The following is a 20,373-nucleotide window of genomic DNA, read 5'->3' as shown; positions in this document are numbered from 1 at the left end:
TCAGACCCAATATATTTTTGAAATATGCAACATATCTTTTTTGGCCCTTTCTCTCAATGGTGAAGAATCACTTTTATAAATTAAATAAGTCTCGTATCCAGATCCAGATCTGGATCTTCACCAAAACCGAATCAATTCGTCCTTGTCACGCACCCAGCCTGTCCACCAAGTTTCGTCCGAATCCGTCAACAACTTTTTGAGATATCGTACTATATATCATTTTTGGCCCTATCTCTCAACGGTGAGAATCAGTTAAAAAATTCTAGTAGTCAGATCTGGATCTTCACCAAAATCTAATCAGGTCATTGCTGTCACACACCCAACCTGCCCACCAAATTTGTCCAGATCCATCCACAACTTTTTGAGAGATCCTGCACACAGACAGATCTAATCTAATCAGAATCTTGTAGTAAAATTGTATGACACGCAATCAGAAAATTGTGTATCATACGACAAAATATTATGTTCGTGGGACTGCACACCTCTGCCTCACATCCCACCCCCCTTTTCAACATCATAATGGTGTGCTATGCTTGGTGTTGGCTTCATGGTTAGGGTGGCGGGCTTGGGATCCTAGGGTCCTGAGTTCAAATCCCACTCAGCTGTTGAATTAATACTCGGTGGGGTTAGCTCGACCTGTCATCCTTCCGAGGTCGGCAAAATGAGTGCCAGCATGCTGGTATAGTGTCAGAGTGGCGACCCGTCCAGGATTGTGCCCAATAGCCAAGGAGACTGCTTAGGCAGCACCAACGCTCTGTGCAGAGTATGGTCCCAATGGATGGATGGATGGTATGCTGATTGTAAAGTAGACATATTGTTCCTTTTGATTCTCAACTGATTATTACCTCTGCCACTGAAGGTGAAGGTGGTTATGTTTTCACCCCTTTCTGTCTGTCTGTCTACAGGATATCTCAAAAAGTTGTCAACGGATCCAGATGAAATTTTCTGGACAGTTTCGGTGTGTGACAAGGAAGAAATGATTCGATTTTGGTGAAGATCCGAATCCGGATCCGATAACTTTTCAGATCCTTCACCATTGAGAGGGTGAAACCAATGTATAGCACGATATCTCAAAAAGTTGTTGACAGATTCGGACGAAAGTTGGACAGGTTGGGTGTGTGACAAGGACGAATTAATTTAATTTTGGTGAAGATCTGGATCTGCCTACTAGAGTTTTTTTTAAAGTGATTCTTCCCCATTCATTGAGAGATGGGGCCAAAAACGATATATAGCATGATATCTCAAAAATGTATTGGGCTCGATATGTTCTCGTGGATCATGCATTACGAGGCGGAGGTATGGGTTCCACCGAGTGCCCTTCTCGTTTTTTGTGTTCATGACCTGACACTGTAATAACACACATAAGAAATTTTGATGATGATCGGCCCAGTCCTGTTTCTACCTCTGCCACCGAAGGCGGATGGAGGTTGTTTTCACCCCCTCTCTGTTTGTCTGTGAGCAGGACATCTCAAAAAGTTGTGGATGGATTCTAATAAAATTTGGTGGTCGACAGATTGGGGGTGTTACTCGGAAGAATTGATTAGATTTTGGTGAAGATCCGGATCTGGGAATTTTTTAAAGCAATTCTTCACCATTGAGAGATAGGCCCAAAAATGATAAGCAGTATACATAGCGCACAACATTTCAAAACGTTTTGGACAAATGACAAAACTTGGTGGATGAGTGGGTAGGTGACAAGAACATGCCAATTAAATTTTGGTTCATGTCTGGATGCAGATCCGGCCTATCAGTCAGATACAAAACGTAAACTGTTCAGCTTGGTGGAGGTATGTGCTCTGCCGTGTGCCATTCTATTTTTTATGATTATCAGGTTATATACATACATGCATGCATACATACATAATACATACATGGAATTGCCTTGTTTAATACAGTAGGACTGCAAAATATATATATATATATATATATATATATATATATATATATATATTTATTTCACATGAGCTCTGATGACCACTTGAAAATATTTTTTGTTCTTGGGCTCTGTGGTATGGCTACCTTTACAGTGAAGCCACAACATGGTTTTGAACTCTGGCTCTTGAGGTGAAGTGGTGTCAACTTTTATGTACACTGGTATAGACTGGTATTTCAGGTTCTCGATGGATGGACTGATACGCCGTTGATTATGCGAACGCCGGTCTGTGGTTGCTGTGTATTTTGCTTCGTGGATTTGGAATACGAGCTGGTGTGTTGTTTGACTTGAATTTCTGGCAAGGTGGTTTTATTGACATTTGCTGTTCGTGGAATTTGGGAGATGCAATTTTTTTTTTCTCCTTTGTCAACAAACTTTTTTTTATGATGTCGCAAAAATGCTGACGACGTAGAAGTTGCTTAATTTCTATTACATGCTTTAAGTTGATCGCGTGAGAGATTTGGGTTTGGTATTTAATTGTAACTACTTGAAGGGCACTTGGTAGAGCACATACCTCCGCCATGTAATGCTGATTCACGAGACCATATCGGGTCCAATACATTTTTGAGATATCGTGCTACATGTCGTTTTTGGCCTCCATCTCTCAATGGGGAAAAATCACTTAGAAAATAAATAATTTTTGTCTCCAGATCTGGATTTGGATCTTCACCAACATCAACTCAATTCGTCCTTGTGACACACCCAACCTGTCTACCTAGTTTTGTCCGAATCTGTCCAAGTTTTGTCCAAATCCATCCACAACTTTTTGAGATATTCTATATATCGTTTTTAGCCACATCTCTCAATGGTGAAGAATCACTGAAAAAATTATTGTAGTCGGATCCTGATCCGGATCTGGATCTTCACCAAAATTGAATGAATTCTTCCTTGTCACAAACCAAACCTGTCCACAACTTTTTGAGATGTCCTGAACACAAACAGACAGAATGGGGTGGAAAGATAACCTCCTTCACCTTCGGTGGCAGAGGTAAATACACACATCTCAGATATTGGCCATAGTGGTATGCCACAGATGATAGAACCTACCCAAATTTTAGATGTGAATTTAATGTTATAAGTCAGGGTCATGGAGAAACCAGGTGAGAACCTGGTGAGGGCGGAGTGGGGGTGGGGGGGTGTTGTGGGTAAAAAAAGGCAATGTCGTGGCAGTGGAGTGATGGGGCCACAACTGGATGCAGCAAGCAGGGGAAATGACTAACAACAAAAGAGGAGTTGGGGGTGAGGTCACAGTAACCTGCAAATAACAGGGTTGGTTTAACTCAGGTTAATGGGGGTAGAAAAGATTCCAGGTAGTGATTTGGCAATAAAATGAGAAGGGTGCAGCACTTTCTTTAAGCCCTGAGAGGGAATTCTGATTGCATCGTCTCTGGAAGGCAGTTCCACAAACAAAAGAAAAATATCCAAGAAGGTGTGACCCTATTTTTGAGGGTTTTTTTACAGAACCTTAAATCAGATGAAAGTGAAAGAATTGGAATTCTGTTCCAGTTGTAAATTAGATTATTCAATTTGCTTTCTGGTGAAATCAAACGATGTGATCACAAATCCTAAGCACATACATCACTTGTTGCTTCTTCCCCACTTGTGTTCAATCACCATCTCCCCATCAACCTTCACTTTAGTAGTTTTGACATTTTGTATTCTCACATCAACCTGCCCCTTCCCTGTGTAGCATTTCTTCTGTACCCATGATCGTGCTCCTCACTCTCCTTTGTCCCACTGAGCTCCCTTTTTGTTACCCTCGCCGAATGGTTCAGAGAGGGTGTTCCATTTGGGTCTGTTTGTTTGTCTATCTACTTATCTGTCTGTCCGCACAGAACTTTCATGTTTTTCTCCGCAATCACTTGTCGGAATGAGACTATTTTCACCATCGATGCGATTACTCATGTAGAATGTTTTAATGATAATTAGGACGTCATGGGTCACGTGGTGTGAGAGCCATATTGGAAAATCTGCAAAACTTTGGACCTCTGTATCTCTGAAACCACACCAAGGAAAAAAATTGTAACTTGGCACTTTGCAAGTACTCCTTATGGGGAATGAGTGATTTTTTTGAATGATGTCATAGGTGCCCTCGTTATGACACCGTAATTGCATATGTAGAATGCCACATCCGATCAGTATGAAAAATTTTGAGGGTTATCTAGGGATGAAATGGTCCACAAAAATTTTTCTGATGTCATTGGTCACGTGATTCGGCAGCCATATTATTTTTATGTTTTTTTTAAACCTTCAAATATCTTCTCTGAAATGGCCGAAAAGATCGAGGTATGGTTTGGCAGCCATGTTGTTTTTAACATAAAAACCTTCAAAAATCTTCTTCTGCAAAACGGCTCAACAGATCGAGGCGAAACTTGGCAGGTATGGTCGCCTATCCATGAGGAACAAAAATTTATCTGGGAACTCGTACCATAGTTTGGCAGCATTGATTTTTTGAAGAATAAAACCTTTAAAAATCCTCTTCTCCAGAACAGTTTGACAGATTGAGGGGAAAATTCACCCACACGTTCCCAAGCCTTGCGGATACGAGGGGGTTCACGAATTATATAAAGGTCACTGGCAGCCATATTGGATTGAATGAAAATCTTTTAAATATTCTTTCTCTGAGCCACTTCCTCAATCGACATAAAACGTCACAATTATGATCTTGTAGTCATGGGGAATATATTTTTTAGCTTATCTGGAATTTACATTCCAGATAAGTTATTGTCATCGTGCATCGTCCGTCTCCTTTTTCGACTTCTCCGGCCAAATCGCTGGGCCGATCCGGCTAAAATTTGGCAGCAACGTTCCTCTCCTGACTTGTAACAGGAATTGCAAAGCTCGTTCCGGTCACATGACTTGAAGTAGGGCAAAAAGACTGACATAGTAAATTTCTTCAAAAATCTTCTTCTCCAGACCCACCAGTCAGAATGCTACCAAATTTGGGTTTCAACATTAGGCCAGGGTGCGGATGTCAAATTGCGGAGGCCATGCCGATCACATGACCGGAAGTGTGTCAAAATGGCGGTCCCGTAAATTCCTTCCAAAATCTTCTCCTGATCCACTAGTCAGAATGCTACCAAATTTGGATAACAACATTAGGCCGGGGCCCAGATAAGCTGCAGGTGCAGCGGTCCTATTTTTTTTTTTTCAACCGACTCGGACGCATGTTCTGGCAGCCACAATTATTTAATATTTTGAATCTTGGTTCAGGGTCTTAAATCAAACAAACACAAGTTTGTGTAATGATGTGATAATGTGGGCAGAGGCATATTTGCAACATGGCGACGTCGAAGAGTGCCCTTCTAGTTTTATATTTATTTGGCATTGTGAGGTATCCTTAAATCTTAAACTCAAATAATAATCCAAGTCGCACCTCTTAATTGCAATGGTGGCTGAATCCATTAGCCATGCCACTTGCTGCAACAAGGGTCCTGACCAACGAGGTACCTGCCATGCATCTTGACCCTGCTTCTCTATCAATTACACAGTTAATGAGGATTTTGAATTACAGTCTGGAAATTAATCGTGAAGTTTAAATATTTAGTGTATAAAATAAAGATATTTATCATTGGGTGGTTCTGTGTCTTTTGCAAACGAACGAAACTGTAATTTGCATTTATATTGTGCATGTGCATGTTGTTGACAAGCATTCCAGCTTAGTTTCAGTCTGACAAACACAGATGTACCGATTGTATAAAGCAGTGTCAGCTGCTGCACTGCTAACCTGCAGCAGCCCACTCATTGGGGAACGTAATCTACCTGGCCACTGACAGTGTGGAGTGGATTCTCCTCAGTGGATGAGCTTACAGGCTGTCCCATGAGGGGGTGGGCCGATTTGGGCCGATTAATAAGACTTCTGAAGCCTATGCAGGCTGACTGATGCTGTGGTTAGCCTGTCCTGTAAGCTGGTATCAACCTTTCCATAAACTTAATTTCTGATGTATATACTTTCAAAGAGAAGGAACACCCATCATATTGCAATGGGGCTGCACAGCATCTGGAGGGACAGTAGGCAAGTTCACCTCTACAAGAGGAACTGATAATCTGGTCTTCTCGAGAAGCATAAGGTAATGAGAACCTAGTTACAATAACAGAAAGAAAAGTTGTGGAACAAGGCGGGAATTCATACCACATCTCGACACTGGAAGTCCAACAGCAGTGTCAAGAGTGTGGAAGGAAAATATGTAGGATAGGCCGAGTGCATGAAATGCTCAACCGACAACCGAATACACTTCAATTTGTACACAAACATGAAGACAACATGCCAGAAAAGGTGTCTAACTTGACTTGCAAAGAATTTCCAAAAACAGGTGTGAATATGAAATGCTACACTTGAAATCAAAACGGCAACGACTACAGCCCCAATGATTGCAAAGAAGACAAAGGAAAATTTTTAAATGAAATATCAACAGATATAGACATACAGTATGCATTGACAACTGGGAGAACAACAGAAGAGGAAGATTTTAAAAAAGAGCTCGACAGAAAAGGCCTATTGGATTGGCTAAGAGGTCAGCTTAACTGTGATGGAGAATGAGTCATAATAAATGGCCAAGTTCATGGACATTATACAAATGGCTTTAAGATGACAGGACTGAGTCAATTGGACAAGTGTAGATTCTGCAAGATAGAAACAGCACAATCACCTTCTCTCGGGATGTGAAAACACTCATGTCAGAACAGCAGCTGCACACGCAAAGGCACAACAAGGTACGTAGAGTAATCCACTGGAACATCTGAAAAATCTTCAATATCCCTGTCTGAAAAAATAATGAAAGCATGAACCAAAAGTGATTGTTGAAAATGAGGATGTTATGCTCACATATAACCTGACCAGCCCATTAAGCATAAAGATAGAAAACAAAGTATTGCGATCGGACATAGTACTTGGATACAAAAAGGATGCATTGCGAGTCGAGGTGTCTACCCAGTGACTTTGGTCTAAATAACGTGTAAATTGGGGAAATTACCAAATTATAGGATCTGAAAATTGAAGTTAAAAATAAAAACCTGGAAGCTGAGGAGTGCCAACATTGTGCCTGTGATAGTTGGAGCAATGAGAATAATAAAACAGAACCTCACTGCGATCTTGAAAACTATAGCAGGGAATAGTACAACAAACTAACTACAACTGGAGGCTGTCGAGGTTTCAGTGACATTCCTGAAAATAACCTTCAGAACAACGATATGAGAACAATGGAACTTCACAACTTGGTCCTTGAAACGTGATCCTTCACTGAAATGGAGGTGGATACGAATCTTGAGCGGGTTCCTTTCCACCTTCTGGAACTCACAAATGCCAATTACAACCAATAGCAACTGATGAAATTGCAATGTCGTGCAATATGTTATTTCACTCAAGGGCACTATTGTAATGAAAGACCGACTTGTGTTGTTGAAAAAGAGTCATCAGGCTAAAGCCAGTCGTTATGGAAAATGCTAAATATTTTGTCTCCATAATTCTTACTTGTGGTGCCGTCATTTGGTCAGCGACCCAGTATCCTCCACCCTTCCTCTCCTTGTGATAGTTGCCAGCTAAAAATCCTCATGAACGGTACCAAAGACAATACACAAAGTATCTTAATGAAAATGTCCTTGTATTATAGCTTGGTGCACTGCCATGGTGCTTTGACCACGATTATCATTGCTGATGTTCATTGGCTGATAATGTTTTGTGACCACTCAAAATTCCCAAATCGACCTCCATGATGTTTATCCTGTCGTTAATGCCTTCTTTATTGGGAATATCGGTGTCATCGTCAAATTTTTTTATTGCAAAAGTTGTTGGTTAATTTTTAGACCGCTTTGCCATGATTCTTCATGGAAACAAACCCCGGACAATACAGCTCGCGATCAGCCGGAGGCCACCGCTTCCTTTCCATATTTCAACTTTAGTGTTTCAAGATGGGGAAAAAAGTTAGTTTCACCTGGCATTCAGCCTGCTGTGAATCAGAGTTGCTTGTCAAAGAGGGGATGACTGCTCTATGGCTGACAGTTTTGGTTGACTAATAATAGAATGATAAATGATAGCTCCAGGAATCCATTCGTCTTAAGGAATCTGTTGTATAACTTGTAGAATACCTCGTACAAAACTTTTCGTTTTTCCTCTTATTGGTAATTGCATGATCGTTAAGTGCTTGTATATCTTATACATATTGTGAACCGTGGTGTGTCTCCGTGCGTTCCTCTGCCTCTTGTTTATGGTGGCCGCTTCCTGTGCTGGGTTTGATAACATCACCTTTTTTGATGCAATATAGTCAGTCACTTTATTGTCCCTTCAAGCATTCTTTAAAATCAACATGAAAATCTGGATGAATGTCGATTCAATACAGATCTTCATGGAGTAACACAATTTAAAATAGCTATATTTTGCCCTCTTTTTAGCAAATCCACACTTCGCCACCTGATGTTGCATCACCATTTTGTGGTGAGTGCGATAAGTAAGTAGCTCAGAGCTTTGGCTCTGATGGAAAACAAGAGTGCAACACAATTAACCTTTTTGAAGTCCACAAAATAATTTAAATTGATCGATTAACTTAAATTTTTCATGTCACTGAGGACAGGTACTTTTGCTTGTTAATTTTAATTTTGCAATTTGATCGTCTTAGGTGTCCCTGAATCCAGTCAACATCTTCAAGCCAGGAGCTGATGAGGAAAAGGCAGAGACGGCCCGTTTGGTAAGCTATTGTGTAAAGTGTTCACATTTAGACTCCTCTTTCCAAACTCCCTCTTGCTGTGATATGAGATATAAGGGTTGGGCATATTGAATTAGATTTTCATTGAAAACTCGAATGTCACGTTTGAGCTGTATCCATCTTGACACTTTCTCGGGAACTTTTGATGGAGGAATTGAAATTCCTAATCGGTTGTTTGCTTTCGTTAAAGGATGTTTTTGAATATTTGCTTTCAGTTTGACGAGAGATGTAATAAGTTGACAGGGCATATTCAATATTGGAAAATAACATTAATGCATGCTCCCAGAACTGTACTTTTATGCTTCAAAAGAAGAGACCGGTAACTACATTTTTCTTGCAGTCTTCCTTTATTGGAGCCATTGCAGTGGGTGACCTTGTCAAAAGCACCCTTGGACCAAAAGGAATGGTGAGTGTTGTTATTTTGACTCGGGTCACACCCTCGGCATCCTTGCTTTTAGTTTAATTGAATTTGCTTATTTTAATTGCATTTGATACATAGTTCAACCGATTACTGCATTGGTCGCGTCGATGTCTCTGTTTCGCACAAGCTTTCCTTCCTGATGAGATGTCCGTCATTCTTTACATTCCCATCGTACTCGGTGTGACATTGATGGAAGGAGAAGAAATGTGACATTTGTGTAAAATAACGTTGTTCAACCAGTGGAATGGAAAATCGAAATTTGTTCTCAAAATACAACTGAGGCTTTCTTATACACCTGTTAAATATTACTATTCAAAGTTTTCATTATTTGCCCAAAACATCACATGTGAGGTGACAAATGACTTGGTGGTTCTGAGCTCTGCAGAAGCTTGTTGCACAGAAAATATAAAGAGCAGTTTGTGGCTTCATGTTGGAACTTTGATTAGCGTCGGTCAACATTGTTTACGCAAAATTATGCAACAATATGCAGACAAGACCAGAAAAAATATTACGACTGTTGTTTTGAAGTCATGTAGTTGTTTTTGAAGCACTAGCAAGTTTCCTGTGCCCGCACGGGATGCTAAACAGGGTAGATATAGTCCAGCAGCCATTTCTCATATGAGGCCAAATAAGGAAATTCGTTCAACACCCCCTCCAGAAAAGGTTTGACTTGACAAGGTGGTAGAATAGACCCTATAGAACACCTCCAGGTAGTATGTGGTTTCAAATTGTGGTATCATTAAAATTCTACAGGGCATTATACATACCAAGGGTACTTACCAAGAGGGTCACTGTGGGCTTGCAAAATTTTGGGGGAGGGGTAACGTAAACATGAATATCTTTGTCTAGACTCAACCAATTTTCAATATTGTGTTATCATTGGCTTCCTATTATAATTCTCTATCAGAGTATGTACAGTTATTTGAAAATGGCCTTTGCCATGGCATCACCAAAGCTAAAATATCACACTAATTCAAACTTTCTGACATTTTTAATTGTGTTCTCATATGAAGGTGAATGGTGTTTCTCAATTACTACTGGTATGTATACATTTTGGAAATCAAACGCTTAAGAAAGTATTGTTCTGCAGAAATTCATATACATACAGAGGCACACATAAAGAAAACTGCAACTGTTATTTTTAGTGTTCGTCTTTTACTAGTGTATTGCAACACGGAAGCACATACATCAGAGCCGAGCATAATAGTTGTCTTTGGCAACACGGAAGTACATTAGTGAAAGCCGAGTATAATAGTTGTCTCTGGCAGCACGAAAGCTACTCATTCATCATAGTGGATGATAATAGTTATCATGGTCGACACTGGGAGCTGTGCATGACAACACAGAAGCACATTAGTGAGAGCGAATCATAATAGTTGTGCATGGTTGCACGGAAGCACATTCGTCAGAGCGGTTTGTAATATTTGTGTCTGGCAACAAGGAATCACATTCACCATGGAAGCATGAAGATGTCATCTGTTGTATCTTTTAGTCAGCGTCTTCTTCACCACTGGATTCAAAGATTGTTCTTGGCTTTTCACAAGTTTCTTCGGCCATACATGCACATGCTTCTGTGCATGGCATGTGGTTGGTTCTGCATGTGCAGTCGGCTCGGCGACATAGACTTCTTGCAGTAACAGACAGTCAGCTCCGGAAGACCCGGTGGTGCTGGATCTTTGGTCATGAGCACAGGCTACAGGGCACCATCCTGAATTTTCCAGCCATGTCCAGCTGCTGGTGGAAGGCTCTGTGTAGGCTCCAATGCTCTCTTCCATACATAGGCCTGGTAATTTCCTCGCTTCATATGTTGCTGTAAGCTGTCGAATGTAGGGGGGAGATTTTCAGTTCTTTGTCCCTTTTGACAGAACTGCCAGTATCTCACATTGTTCACTTTACTCCCAGCCCCCTTGGTTGTTGAGTACATTGCACATATGAAGGCTTTGCATGCTTCTGAAGTGCTGTTGCTGAGCTCGGGTTCTTCTCCAAGCTGTCCCAGACTGGTCTGATGCTCTTTACTGTCAAGTAAGACATTGAAACCCTTTTTCTTGCCAGTCCTGAGAGTGCACTGTTTGAATCGCACCCAGTGAGTGCGTGGAAGCCCGGTAAAGTATTACACAGCTCAGGTCCTAGTTTGTGTGCCAAGCTTAGATTCTTCTGCTGGTGTCGGTGAGAATGCAGATCTTCCCCTTTGCATGTAACGCAGGTTTTCTTTGCTTGTCCATTTTTCGTAGCAATTTGAGTGCCATTTAACATCCGCGGTTGCCAAACTGTCAAAATCTGATTTTAAACGTTCGTATACTTCATCTCGTCGGAGTTCCAGTGCTGCAACAAGTGTCTGTATGAAGGTATCTCGGGCTTTCCTCAATGTCTCGTTTGAGTCCATCTGACAAATTATGCACTTGTGAAAGTTAGTCAACTTCTGTCTCTTTACAGGTAATAGTTGCACTACTGCCTGACTCTGAACTGGCCATTGCTTCAGTTGGCTAGTAGGATTCTTTCAGATGTTCAATCTGGAATGACACAGAAAAGCAACTATGTTAACCCACAGCCTCTTTTACCATCATTATTAACACTAGTACGTGCCCGTAAAAAAAAAATATATAAAAAGATTAATAAATAAATATTCAAACCGCAAGCAACAAACAACAACCACACAGGCCGTTTCTTCACTCTCACGTGCCCGTACGTGCGTGGCCCAGATGTTCCCATATTATTCGCAGTTACGATTATTCGCAATTTAATTTTAATACCCAATTATTCAATTAGCGCCGACGTATTTTACCTTTTCGCAATGTCGTCGCAAGGAAAAACAAAAAGAGAAGAGAAGAGAGAGAAAAAAAATTACTTCCTGGTTCCGAGCACACCAGCACTCTGATGTTACCGAAATTTATGCACCGTCTAATATGAAAACGATCATAACTTGGGGCATTGTGTTTATCGATAAATGCGCATAAGAAATCGAGAAATTATTAGAATACACGAAGTCGTCACTCTCTGGAAGTCCATACGTTGTAACCCGTAATGGGGAACGCGGCTGAGCTTCCCTTCCCTATCGGCCACGCCCACGCAACAACGTGTCTTGTCATTGGTTTGGTAAATAAATGGCCATAACTTGGGAAGCACTTGTCCGATTAATATCAAACCTTGAAAAAAGCACATCCTCAGGGCCCCAGCAATATACCTGGCAAGTTTCAATTAGATCGGACCAGCGGTTGTCGAGAAACAGCGGTCACTGACACGCACACACAGACACGCACACACACAGACACGCACACACACAGACACGCACACACACAGACACGCACACACACAGACACGCACACACACACAGACACGCACACACACAGACACGCACACACACAGACACGCACACACACAGACACGCACACACACGCACACGCACACACACGCACACGCACAGACACGCACACGCACACGCACACGCACACGCACAGACACGCACACGCACAGACACGCACACGCACAGACACGCACACGCACAGACACGCACACGCACAGACACGCACACGCACAGACACGCACACGCACAGACACGCACACGCACAGACACGCACACGCACACGCACACGCACACGCACACGCACACGCACACGCACAGACACGCACACGCACAGACACGCACACGCACAGACACGCACACGCACAGACACGCACACGCACAGACACGCACACGCACAGACACGCACACGCACAGACACGCACACGCACAGACACGCACACGCACAGACACGCACACGCACAGACACGCACACGCACAGACACGCACACGCACAGACACGCACACGCACAGACACGCACACGCACAGACACGCACACGCACAGACACGCACACGCACAGACACGCACACGCACAGACACGCACACGCACAGACACGCACACGCACAGACACGCACACGCACAGACACGCACACGCACAGACACGCACACGCACAGACACGCACGCGCACGCACAGACACGCACGCGCACGCACAGACACGCACGCACGCGCACGCACGCACGCGCACGCACAGACACGCGCACGCACAGACACGCGCACGCACAGACACGCGCACGCACAGACACGCGCACGCACAGACACGCGCACGCACAGACACGCACACGCACAGACACGCACACGCACAGACACGCACACGCACAGACACGCACACGCACAGACACGCACACGCACAGACACGCACACGCACAGACACGCACACGCACAGACACGCACACGCACAGACACGCACACGCACAGACACGCACACGCACAGACACGCACACGCACAGACACGCACACGCACAGACACGCACACGCACAGACACGCACACGCACAGACACGCACACGCACACGCACAGACACGCACACGCACACGCACAGACACGCACACGCACAGACACGCACACGCACACGCACGCACACGCACAGACACGCACACGCACAGACACGCACACGCACAGACACGCACACGCACACGCACGCACACGCACAGACACGCACACGCACAGACACGCACACGCACAGACACGCACACGCACAGACACGCACACGCACAGGCACACGCACACGCACAGACACGCACACGCACAGGCACACGCACACGCACAGACACGCACACGCACAGACACGCACACGCACAGACACGCACACGCACAGACACGCACACGCACGCACACGCACAGACACGCACACGCACACGCACAGACACGCACACGCACACGCACAGACACGCACACGCACACGCACAGACACGCACACGCACACGCACAGACACGCACACGCACAGACACGCACACGCACAGACACGCACACGCACAGACACGCACACGCACAGACACGCACACGCACAGACACGCACACGCACAGACACGCACACGCACAGACACGCACACGCACAGACACGCACACGCACAGACACGCACACGCACAGACACGCACACGCACAGACACGCACACGCACACGCACAGACACGCACACGCACAGACACGCACACGCACAGACACGCACACGCACAGACACGCACACGCACAGACACGCACACGCACAGACACGCACACGCACAGACACGCACACGCACAGACACGCACACGCACAGACACGCACACGCACAGACACGCACACGCACAGACACGCACACGCACAGACACGCACACGCACAGACACGCACACGCACAGACACGCACACGCACAGACACGCACACGCACAGACACGCACGCGCACGCACAGACACGCACGCGCACGCACAGACACGCACGCGCACGCACAGACACGCACGCACGCGCACGCACGCACGCGCACGCACAGACACGCGCACGCACAGACACGCGCACGCACAGACACGCGCACGCACAGACACGCGCACGCACAGACACGCGCACGCACAGACACGCACACGCACAGACACGCACACGCACAGACACGCACACGCACAGACACGCACACGCACAGACACGCACACGCACAGACACGCACACGCACAGACACGCACACGCACAGACACGCACACGCACAGACACGCACACGCACAGACACGCACACGCACAGACACGCACACGCACAGACACGCACACGCACAGACACGCACACGCACAGACACGCACACGCACAGACACGCACACGCACAGACACGCACACGCACAGACACGCACACGCACAGACACGCACACGCACACGCACAGACACGCACACGCACACGCACAGACACGCACACGCACAGACACGCACACGCACAGACACGCACAGACACGCACACGCACACGCACGCACACGCACAGACACGCACAGACACGCACACGCACAGACACGCACACGCACAGGCACACGCACACGCACAGACACGCACACGCACAGGCACACGCACACGCACGCACACGCACACGCACACGCACGCACACGCACAGACACGCACACGCACGCACACGCACAGACACGCACACGCACAGACACGCACACGCACAGACACGCACACGCACAGACACGCACACGCACAGACACGCACACGCACAGACACGCACACGCACACGCACAGACACGCACACGCACACGCACAGACACGCACACGCACAGACACGCACACGCACAGACACGCACACGCACACGCACGCACACGCACAGACACGCACACGCACAGACACGCACACGCACAGACACGCACACGCACAGACACGCACACGCACAGACACGCACACGCACAGGCACACGCACACGCACAGACACGCACACGCACAGGCACACGCACACGCACGCACACGCACACGCACACGCACGCACACGCACAGACACGCACACGCACGCACACGCACAGACACGCACACGCACACGCACAGACACGCACACGCACACGCACAGACACGCACACGCACACGCACAGACACGCACACGCACACGCACACGCACACGCACAGACACGCACACGCACAGACACGCACACGCACAGACACGCACACGCACAGACACGCACACGCACAGACACGCACACGCACAGACACGCACACGCACAGACACGCACACGCACAGACACGCACACGCACAGACACGCACACGCACAGACACGCACACGCACAGACACGCACACGCACAGACACGCACACGCACAGACACGCACACGCACAGACACGCACACGCACAGACACGCACACGCACAGACACGCACACGCACAGACACGCACACGCACAGACACGCACACGCACAGACACGCACACGCACAGACACGCACACGCACAGACACGCACACGCACAGACACGCACACGCACAGACACGCACACGCACAGACACGCACACGCACAGACACGCACACGCACAGACACGCACACGCACAGACACGCACACGCACAGACACGCACACGCACAGACACGCACACGCACAGACACGCACACGCACACGCACACGCACACGCACACGCACACGCACACGCACAGACACGCACACGCACAGACACGCACACGCACAGACACGCACACGCACAGACACGCACACGCACAGACACGCACACGCACACGCACACGCACACGCACACGCACACGCACACGCACACGCACAGACACGCACACGCACACGCACAGACACGCACACGCACACGCACACGCACAGACACGCACACGCACAGACACGCACACGCACAGACACGCACACGCACAGACACGCACACGCACACGCACAGACACGCACACGCACAGACACGCACACGCACACGCACAGACACGCACACGCACACGCACAGACACGCACACGCACAGACACGCACACGCACAGACACGCACACGCACAGACACGCACACGCACACGCACAGACACGCACACGCACAGACACGCACACGCACAGACACGCACACGCACACGCACAGACACGCACACGCACACGCACAGACACGCACACGCACACGCACAGACACGCACACGCACAGACACGCACACGCACAGACACGCACACGCACACGCACAGACACGCACACGCACAGACACGCACACGCACAGACACGCACACGCACAGACACGCACACGCACAGACACGCACACGCACAGACACGCACACGCACAGACACGCACACGCACAGACACGCACACGCACAGACACGCACACGCACAGACACGCACACGCACAGACACGCACACGCACAGACACGCACACGCACAGACACGCACACGCACAGACACGCACACGCACAGACACGCACACGCACAGACACGCACACGCACAGACACGCACACGCACAGACACGCACACGCACAGACACGCACACGCACAGACACGCACACGCACAGACACGCACACGCACAGACACGCACACGCACAGACACGCACACGCACAGACACGCACACGCACACGCACGCACACGCACACGCACAGACACGCACACGCACAGACACGCACACGCACAGACACGCACACGCACAGACACGCACACGCACAGACACGCACACGCACAGACACGCACACGCACAGACACGCACACGCACAGACACGCACACGCACAGACACGCACACGCACAGACACGCACACGCACAGACACGCACACGCACAGACACACACACACTTTGCTGGAATTATAGATAGATGACATTTTTTAACTTTATTTTTGTAATTATCTCGTCCATAAGCATTTCATAAAAAAATAGACTTAACAGCATTTTTTCAGTCCAGCAGCATGAACCTGTGAAAAATTCAATTGTTCAACACCCACTACAGAAAAGTTTGACTTGACAACTTAGTATGCTCTAAAAAATGCCTAAAATATTAAATAAAGCCCATAATATTTGATTTGTTTGTGATTTTTACCTCTTGTGGTTGTACAATTGAACGAATATCGACATTTCTATACATATTCTGAATGAGAATTATAATACGAAGCCAATGATACCTCAATATTGAAAATTGGTTGAGTCTCGACAAAGATATTCACGTTTACGTTACCCCACCCCTAAATTTTGCGAGCCCACAGTGACCCTCTTGGTAAGCTCCCTTGGTATGTATAATGGCCTGTAGAATTTTAATGATACCACAATTTGAAACCACATACTACCTGGAGGTGTTCTATAGGGCATATTCTACCACCCTGTCAAGTCAAACCTTTTCTGTAGTAGGTCATGTGGAGGTGGGTCGGTTCATTCAGTTTTGTTGTGCAGATCACCAATCTAAACGAAATTCACCCTGTACATTCATGAGAACACACCATTGAAATTCCTACTTGTTTCCATATGCACAAGTTGACACACCGACAGTTATTACCATTTGAAATTACCGCCGTGAAGTTGTCATGGCATGCTTGTAATCGCGGAGTAAACGACCAGGAAACAACAAATCAAGATGGCGGCGCCCATGGTTGTCTGGTGATTTCGAGTGATTTTTGGTCTTTCAACAACCAATTATGCGTTGTTTCATACACTTGGGCGGGGAGGATGATGAGAAAGTGACGCAATTCACGGATAAGAGCTGGCTTAAGGTATGTGAGTGTGCGAAGGCTTGGTGCGATGTCACAGATAGTGAAACTATCAACAAATTCCGTTGGCTGGTTGATCAAATTATGAAACTGCTGCCAATGACTGATCCTCCTGCGGATGCCGGCCGTCACCGGTTCTGCTATGCATCGTTTTGTGACAAGGATCATATAAAACGTACTGAAGCCAGGAAAAGGAAATCGGAAGCCAGCACGACTGCAGTTTCTGCTGGAGCCAGTGAGGTGGTGGGCAGACTGGAAGAAGAGGGGCACTCATGCCACAAAATACGTAGAAAATCCCTCAGAACCTCTGTAGAAAGGGTGGCTGGCAAATCATCTGGTGGACTGCCAATAATTTGTGTGATATGCCAGAAAAAAGACAAATTCATCCGTGTCAAAGGAAAATCTCAACGTGATCAGTTGTCCCTGGCAGAAACACAGGATGGAGGAAAGCTGAGGGAAACTGCTGAGCAGAGGAGAGATGAACGTGATGTGAGAATAATGACTACTATAAAGGATAAAGACTGTGTGGCGCTGGCAGTTTGTTATCACCATAAATGTTATTATGAGTATGTGAATGACACATACCACAGACAGAGTGAAAGTAAACTCCAAACTCAGAAAGTGAACTATGACTCAACATTTGACATTTTCTGTGATAAAGTAATCCAAGTAAGACTCATTGATGGAAAGCAATCTATACATATGAAGAAGTTGTGTGAGATGTTCAATGACCTACTCAGAGTATGCGAAGGTCAGGATAAGGCCAACTACCAGGCAACAAGACTGAAGAAAAGACTGCAGGAATGGTACCCAGACATGATTTTCTATCGTCCACTAAAATTTCTGAGAGAGAAGTGGTGTACATGAAGGACATTGATATTCCTTCCATTGCTCAGGCTGCTGTTGTAGACAGTAGCTCTACAACAGAAACAGTCAACTACAGAGGATGAAGCCAGCCAGGGTCCACAAGCAGGGTGACTCAGACCTCAATTTACATGTTCTATACTCGGGAGCACTCATGGTGAGGGATGACCTGAACAAACACCAAAGTGTGGACATTACATGGCCCTACTTGGAAATGGTGGAGCTAGCACTAGAGCTTATACGGGCAACTCGTACTTCGAACTGGCCGAAACACCTTTCGATCACGAGAGCATCAATGCCCTGGTACTTTGCGTACGATCACCTAAACTATGCAAGGTACTTACCCGTTTACTGGCTGGAAATAGCCAGGCTGGAGCACTCCCACCCAGACACCTATCAAGCGTTCATGGACGGCAAATGGACTGCCCAACGGCGTTCTCGTTATGGATTTAGTCGTGTTGCGTGTGATCAGATCATAGAGCAGACATTAAATAGTGACAGCAAGACCAGTGGAGGCATCATTGGTTACACTCAGAAAAGCACAGCTGTGAAGAAGTGGATCCTGTCCCAACCAGCACGTGTGGAAATCGCAAGGAAATGTGAGTCCATGGCGGGTATCCACAACGAGCCCCGAACGAGAAAGGATTTGGATGTGTCGAGCTCGAAGAAGAACGAAGCAGTGGTGGTACAAGTGATGGACACAGTACTTCAAATGATTAACCCTTTCTCCGGCGCTCACCTTGAACTCGTCAATATTAGTTAAGGTGTCATCGCACCGCCAGCCACTTCCGCGGACTTGATGAACGCGTATGTCAAGGGAGAGAATGCTGTCGTGCAATTCATGCGTGATCGGCTTCTCTCAGGTGAGGTTCCATTCTTCAGTCCGATTTTGAAGGCCAAATTGGCAACTTTCTCGAAGGCGCGAGGCAAGTCGGCGACTCCCCACCAGCAGACGCCGAAGGTTGAAATTTCGAATGAACGTCGTCTTTTCACACGACTGCTGTTGATTGGCGAGTAAAGCAATGTAACACTCCACGATCTGTTCACGTACACACTGGCAAACATATCTTTCCCGCTGGCATCCGGTGATGGTTCGATTGCTAAGACGGACAAAGCCAAACTCCGCAACCACATACTGAAACTGTGGCCCGATTGCCGTGTGGACGCTCGGCCTATCCAAGGTGCAACAATTGTGGATGGAATGGCCGTTATTCAGGCGATAAAGGCTGGTTCACTGCATAACACTTTCGGCAAACTGGAAGAGATGGTGCTGAACATCGTAGTGGCCATAGCACGACATAACCAATCTTCGAGACTGGACGTGGTGTTTGATACTTACCCATGTATCAGCATCAAGTGCCTGGAGCACGCCAGACGAGCGGGCAGGGCGGGCGATCTTCAGGTACGAACCATCTGCAGACGTGATCAAGCCCTTCCAAAACAGTGGGCCAATTATCTCCTGAGCGGTGCCAACAAGGGGGCGTTGATAGAGTTCATCGTCGAATTGTGGACG

The 20,373-nt window shown here is 46.9% G+C and overlaps 1 protein-coding gene across 2 annotated transcripts in view; it reads left to right on the top strand.

Annotated features, from left to right (window-relative positions):
- CCT2 (chaperonin containing TCP1 subunit 2) overlaps window positions 1-20,373 on the top strand; it is a 93,406-nt gene that overhangs the window by 23,711 nt on the left and 49,322 nt on the right. For both annotated transcript variants that reach the window (XM_085855326.1, XM_085855325.1), the window contains exons 2-3: window positions 8,545-8,613; window positions 8,972-9,037. In XM_085855326.1, coding sequence (XP_085711452.1) covers window positions 8,545-8,613; window positions 8,972-9,037 — 135 coding nt within the window. The remainder of the gene's footprint in view (window positions 1-8,544; window positions 8,614-8,971; window positions 9,038-20,373) is intronic.

The sequence above is a fragment of the Eptatretus burgeri genome, chromosome 14 (assembly GCF_056783735.1).
Source record: "Eptatretus burgeri isolate ZD-2024b chromosome 14, Ebu_testis_v1, whole genome shotgun sequence".
Classification (NCBI taxonomy): domain Eukaryota; kingdom Metazoa; phylum Chordata; class Myxini; order Myxiniformes; family Myxinidae; genus Eptatretus; species Eptatretus burgeri.
Note: the sequence above shows the minus strand (reverse complement) of the source record. Positions and strands in the feature narration are given on the sequence as shown.